General features: G+C 34.1%; 1 protein-coding gene across 1 annotated transcript; it reads right to left on the bottom strand.

Moving 5' to 3' along the window:
- Positions 1-2,656: 2,656 nt before the first annotated feature.
- On the bottom strand, positions 2,657-6,138 carry LOC124370630 (putative ferric-chelate reductase 1; the record flags this gene model as incomplete). Its single annotated transcript, XM_046828916.1, has 3 exons — positions 6,054-6,138; positions 4,370-4,476; positions 2,657-2,868 (listed from the first exon to the last, which is right to left on the bottom strand). Coding segments are annotated over exons 2-3 (317 nt in total), but the record flags the coding sequence as incomplete, so codon positions are not given.
- Between the last annotated feature and the right edge of the window lie 1,293 nt (positions 6,139-7,431).

Here is a 7,431-nt window from a genome sequence, read left to right as displayed (position 1 = left end):
TTAACTAATTTTACTATTATTTTTAACACAGAACAATAGCAAATGTCTAAAACCATATTATCCTTTAATTAACTTAGTAAGGAAATCAAGAAGGATTGATTTTCCAACCAAAGACAACCGAGTGGTTAATTACGCTGCTCGGTTATTGCAAGTAGACATATTGCAAATCAGTGTAGACATCAAGTGAACGTTTTATACATATTGTGCAACCAATTGACACACATATTTGTTGTTAATCATAATTTGTGCTTCTCAGACCGTTTATGCTATGGTTTATTTCATCCTAGATAGTATTTGTTAGGTTATTTATTCAATTGAGAAAGAGATTATATTGCAGATCTATAAATGTACTGTTTTATGATGTTTTGCATTACCCAAAAATGGCAAGTGTTGGTAAAAATTATGGAAATTATTCTCTAACTTTTCTTGTCAAAAACAAACTTTAGACAAAGCTTACATCATGTCTTTGTCTTGCCTTCGACGTATTAGTGGTTAATATGCTGCCATTAGTAATATTATACATGATTCAAAGTAAGAACGGTCACTACTACGATGTAAGATTTAGGAACAACCGACTCAAAACTATCGGCTGCTTGTATCGGTGCATTTGTCAGAACTCGGCGTCAGAACCAACAGGTTTCCTGAGGCAGTCAAACATTTAAACAGTTTCTAACAGTTCAATGCCCGTGTGAAGCGCCACCTGTTACTGAACTCGTCTGCTCTGATGGTGAGAGTTCGCGATTTGCCGTTGGCAAATTCTACAATGAATCCAACAAAATAATCAGATATAACTTGTGTCTAGTTTGTTGCATCTGTCAGTAATATTATGTTCGGCAATTGTGGCTGAATAAATAGGAATATATAATGTTGTAATCATTTTTTCCGGACATTTTCCTTTGTTCCGTGATGCAAGAAAACACTTCGTTCCAAGGTTTGGTGTGATGACGAGGTTGGGCTTATTTTTTTAATCTAGATTAGTGGATCCCAACAGATTGTCCGCGGACAGCTTCGTATATATAGACATGTTCATGATTAAAGGTAAAATTATTGCCATGGTTAAAAAGTGACAGTCGTCGGTAAAAAGGGTCGATAAATGCTTTTTTACAAATTTCCCTACTTTGAAAGTTTTTGTAGAATCTTCTTAACCAATCAAATAAAGGAAAACATCATTGAACACCTTCAAAGATAAGCAACCACCTTTAGGAAATACTTTCCCGAGCCAGATCCTAATGAAGTTTGGATTAGAAATCCGTTCTGCTTCCCGGAAAAAATAAAAGATACAAAGTCCCTCAAAAGAGGAACAAGGTTAGCTTTTACACCTGAAAAGCAGTGGCATAATGAAAAACGTTTTTCTTGGTGAGAACATCGTATAATTTAGGCTAACAGCACGTAAAGACTACAAAATATACAGCGATAAGGGCAATGAAAGTATTACTACCTTTTCCAATTAACTACCGATGTATACAGGCATTCTCGACTATGTGCTACATGAAACATTAATACAGGAATCGGCTTATTATGCAGAATAGTTCCAGACTAAAGTGTCAAGCATGGAGTATAAGAAATCATGAACTCCAAGTACAGGTTCAATGTATCTCACTGAAAATATTTAGAGTGGTGCGTTATAGTTTTTCTTTATTTATACAAAAATATGTTGGTTTAATAATATTGCTCATATTGTTTTTATTTTATAATGATCTTAAATTAATAATATATTGTATTTAATTGTATTTTATTAAAATAATAATAGTGAATTGAAGTTCCTCTATACTTAACAAAATATTCTGAAATATTATTGGTCTTACTATTTGTTTTTGTTGTATTGTTACTATTATGAAATGAAATGAAAAATGTCTTTATTAGAGGCGAAGTTAGGACTATAAAGTCCTCTCTACCACTATATATATATATATATATATATATAGTTACCTACTAACTCATATTATTATTCGTGTGATATACCACTTAAGTTTAAGAATCAAAAGGATCCGTGTCAGTAAAGTGACTAATGAGGGAGTCCTTTAAAAAAGCACTGGGCAGTTTTTTATTGGTTGGTCGTTCAGCGCAGACCTACAGTATTATTTGGTTCGTTTTCAATAATTAACTTTTTAGTTCATAGCTGCTTGTTCTAGATATAGTGTTTTGTGCATGGAGTTGACACACACCTTTGTTGTGATTCCTTACTTACACGTGTCGTAACGCTCTGGTATGATTTGTTTATTGTAACCCAGATTCCTAGATTGTAGTCTTGTGTGAGGTTGGTTATCCCTCTATGGCAGATATCAAATATAGATCTCGAAACTTGGAGCAAATTTTATCACCGAACGATGGGAATTGCCCGGAAATAATCATGTTTACTTCTTAATCCTTCCATAGTAAAAAACAAACATTAAACAATCATTATGTTAAGTACACACACACACACACACACACACACACACACACACACACACACACACACACACACACACACACACACACACACACAAAACATATATATATATATATATATATATATATAATAGCTAATTCTCGATCGCAATAACAGTTTTTACGTTGTCGTTACACAAGAAAGAGAATATTATTATTGCAAATATACGTTCTCATAACCTGTAGTAGACACATGTGATCTAAATTATAAAGGCTACATAATTACCCTACCGCGAAACCGCCGAAGCAGTTCATGGTGTTGATGTCGAGACACCCTGTGTCGAACTGCCCGACCGGCAACCCTGAGGCGTCGTCTCGCGCCTGCACCATGAACCCTGTGAAGTGCTGGCTCTCACTGCCCAGGATAGCGAAGTGCGCTGACAACCGGCTCACTATCGTGTCCTTGTGCAGGTAGAATGTGAATGGCGGGGGTCCTTCCTGTAGCATGCCAGATCGTCAACTAAATAGAAAGTAATCTCCTAGAACAACGAAAAGAACACTTTTTATTGTTGGTATAATACAATTATTCTATCACTATGCCACCGTAGTCACCATTGTTATTAGAAAAGAAGTTTTCACAAATTCCTGAACCCATCAATGTCCTTGTCAGTAAGCAGAATTTTATGTTTTATTATCAAAAGCCATTAAGTACACTTTTGACAAATTAAATGAAGATTTATGTTTATGTTGCAGATGTTTTTAACTTAATTTCATTGCAATATACACTCTACCGTTTTTGATATTTGCTTTGACATTTTGTTTTTTATACATAATTCTGCAATTTATTGTTGACGCTAAACAACCTGGTGGGTGTGCTACAATGGAGAATATTGCAATAACAGGAAAACAAATATTTTAAAATGTTGGAATTGTAAAATAGGGACACAAAATTATTAAACTTTGTACTAGAAGCTATATGTGGTTTTAACTGGATCAGAAATCTTTTACATCCAATGAAATGTTTGAAGAATGTTGATTGAATGTTTTCGTTTCTCCCTGTGCGCAAGATTTGAGTATATATTCAGAGATTTTACATTGTTTTGTAGTATGCTTTGAATAGTCAGAAAATTAAAATTCGTTTAAAAACGAGACTCGAGAAATTGGTAAAAATATTATCCAGACATGAGGCCGAACCTCTAGACTGTTTAGAAGGCAATAACTGTTTAAATTAACTAATTATGGTTGTTTGAGAGAAATCCAAATTAAAATCACAGCCAATGAGAAGTGGTTTGGGAAAACCTATTCCGAACATATAGTTCTCACGTGGCGAAGGCATCTTTGATGTTGAAATGTCTTTTATATAAATTTAAAATTATTAAATGAATGTGTACCTCCTATCGACTGCAATGGTCTTTTTCAATAAACCTTTTATTTAAAAAAAAGTCTGATCTTATTCTAGAGAGAACGTTTGTTGGAAGAGCTTGTCAACAAGAGTTGTTACACGAATTGAATGATAAATCCCCAGAGAACAGGATACTCCTCTACGCTAACATTACCCGGGAAGAGCTGCACAAATTTGTATTTTGCGAAATCTATTCAGGTGGAGCCTCTGTCGTATGAAGAGTCCTTGTCACAGGACGATAAATGGCGGATAATTATCGAGACCATTCAAGCCACGACGGGACTGCACGATTTCTATTCACAAGTTTTCTCATATAGAAAGATATAGAACTGAGGGTAATGGTTGTTGACTGAGATATTCTGACCGAGCGTTCTGTACGTTTCGATATGAAGGAATACGTAATTATTACTTATTTTAAACCTATGTTGGAATAATTGATAGTAAACAGAGGAAGAATAGTTGTTCGGTTGGAATATACTTCGCACTACGGTTTTTGTAGTAGGTATTAAACAGTATTATATTTAAGGTGTTTAATAACTAATGCCATTATGTAAATAGGCATTTATATTTTAAGTATTATGTACTGTTATCTCACACCTGAGGATTGCCGCCGTGACTGGGTTCCATGGTCTCACAAGCGTCAGGGGGCTCCGTCTTCGCCAGTGTCGCCAACATCACAGTCATCACCACCCGAACCAGCATCTCTATGTATTATAATTAATTAGTTTAAATATTATGTACTGGCGTCGGGGAGCTGTGACTCCGTCAGTGTCGCCAACATCACAGGACCACTCAAAACCACTATGCACGAGGAATGTTTGTTTTTTATTAAATTTTTGTTGTTGTTCTATGTAACTCATGAGACATGCATGTGTCCTTTCTTATCTCTAGAATACCGACAAATTTAAAAACTAAATATACTTCCTCTTTGGGTTTCAACATCATTTCAACCCCTATCAATGTTTGAGTTTTATGACAAATTCTTTATTTTTTCAATGTAACTCATAAGAATTTCCACTTTATATGATATCGAGAAAGTTTAGAGCTTATTCATATTTAGAAATTAGGATAATATAAAGCATATTTCGAATACAACCTTCTCGATAGGCTACAATCGAATTTCATATAGAAGCTACAATAGTTTATAATACGTCTTTACCTTGGTTTAAGTTTGAGAGTGTAAAGCCCAGACTAATGGCTGGGCCACAGTTTGTTGTGGTCCGTCACTTTGGAATAAACCAATAAAACCACATGTGAAGTTCGGTGGATTACGTTTAAATTTTGATAACATCGCTTAAATCCATTACCAAACCAATTACTGATTATCGATTTTATCCTGGAGCTATTACCTCTTGATCCAGTTTATATGAGTAACGAACTGAATGTGTAGTTTTCCTGCTAACTAATGCAAGTCAGATTATTATGCGTGTAATCAACTATTTACGTTTAGGAATTTGATGGGTCCGTGTCAGTAAAGTGACTAGTGAGGAGGTCCTTTAAAAAATGTTTTTGGGAAGCACTGGCTAGATGAACTTCAGAAAGATACTGTTACAAGAAAACATTTGCACCCAATAGGAAGGAAATTGGATATACAATACATTCAGTGCAGTGTTTTTAGACAGAATACTTCGACATTTTTGTCGCTTCTCGAGTGTTAAACGTCACTAAGTTAAGCCAATAAATGTTATGAATGTTATTCATAGTTGTTAATTTATCGCTTGTGTCACTTGATTTTAAATGTCTCCAATTGGGTGAGCCTACGTTCTTTTTAGATATATTTTTCATCAACTTACTGTTTTTACTGTTTATGATTCTAATAGATAACTATATCTATGAAATATGTTTTATATTTGTGTGTGGAAAATCTTTTTCTTATAGTGTTCCATGGAAAGTGTATCCAAAGATTAAAAATTGCTTTTCCTGCCAAATGACTGTAACTGAGAACCATTGCAATCATTACGACAAAGCAGTGCCTGTAGTTATTGAATTGTCGTTACACTTCAAATGAGATGCTGTTATTACTAATGTTATGTAGCCTACGTAACATACATAGTCGTTGTGATGATATTATACTTTGTAAAACTTTAAATGAATTGTTTTTAAGTTGAATTTAGATGTATTTGGTTGTATTTAATGCCCAAAATATTTTTGTATGTTTTCTTTTTGTATGTATAAACACTATAACTTACATCAATAAAACTAAAAGCTTAATTTATGATAGATTTTTAGGTTTGCTAAAAAGTAAGCTCGAAAGATTTATATGATTAACATTCAAACTTACTTGAGTTGTGAGTAATAAAACTGAGTTGTAGTCACAGATCAGATCGTATACTGAGGGGTCTACAGATCCTCTCTTCTGATATGATATCACTAATAGAGTGATAACAGATTACACTTCCAGTCGCCACGTCACGTATCACTCATGTTCATGTTTCAACGCTCATGATTGATAACGTTCCAAGTTAATTACTTCCGGTTGGTGTTGCAAACAATCCACTTCCACCTTCCCCAGCTTTGAAATAATCTTTTCAAAGAATACACAGAGTGCTATGTAAATTTGTTCATTAAAATATCTTCTCCTTATTCGTATTTTATATATATATATATATATATATAAAATAAATGAGCCATATCATTTAGAACAACAAATAATCTTAATTCGATTTTATTGTGTATATTAAATTCAAACATGATATATTGCATGGAATCTTATTAAATCAACCAATTCGATTAACCTGAAACGGAAATTGTACAATCTAACTGGCGGACCGAGATTAGCAACGCTAAACACTATACAGACAGCGGTTTCGCAGAAGAATCTGCGAATTGTGTTAAGCCTTTCCCACTTCTCGTGCTTACGCTAACTCTGTTAATCTTCACAAAATAATCCTTATCTGAGACTAACTTCATTTACAAAGAAACAGTTCTTTGTTTTCCTAACTTGTTTTCCAAGAACAGATTATTGTACATGAAAGTAGCTTATACGCCGCAATAATTAAATCTGTATTTGTTAAAATAAAACAATGGTACAACCCTAAGCCCTTCTGCTCGTTATTCGGCCTCGGTCTGGCGGAAGCAAAAGCGTGTCCCTCTACTCCGATCGGTGCTGCACTTCAATTACGTTTTAAAGCATTTCATTGTTTACAAAAATATTTAATTACTAATCATAATTTGTGGGGAGAAGTCACCGATGCATGCAAATCTGTACTTATACAAATTTTATTCACACATTACGACGTATTTTTCTTCATTCTTTCTTTCCTGTTTATGTACTAATTACCTGAAGAAGAGGGTGGATTTAAATCCTCAAAACTTTGTTTTATACGTTTGGTAACATATAAAATATCAAATTTCTTAACTCCTGTTATCCTTCCAAGGTGTATTAGTTTATGCTCTGCTAGAATATACTAGGCAGAAATACAAATTATCACAAGCTCATTTTCACTCCGAGTCTGCAACTAAAATAGTGCCCTTGTGGTAAGTTTGAAATATCTTAATTTTATTTCATTCAGTTTATCACATGAACCCAACATTCCACACGAGGACTTATGTATGCTCACATTATGTATCACGCAATGTATCAACACCTTTACACCCGCTCACAAAAGTATCCTTTGGAAAGCCATTAGGTCCCTACGTCCTTCTGTTCACACCAAGTC

The sequence above is a fragment of the Homalodisca vitripennis genome, unplaced genomic scaffold (assembly GCF_021130785.1).
Source record: "Homalodisca vitripennis isolate AUS2020 unplaced genomic scaffold, UT_GWSS_2.1 ScUCBcl_361;HRSCAF=2181, whole genome shotgun sequence".
Classification (NCBI taxonomy): domain Eukaryota; kingdom Metazoa; phylum Arthropoda; class Insecta; order Hemiptera; family Cicadellidae; genus Homalodisca; species Homalodisca vitripennis.
Note: the sequence above shows the minus strand (reverse complement) of the source record. Positions and strands in the feature narration are given on the sequence as shown.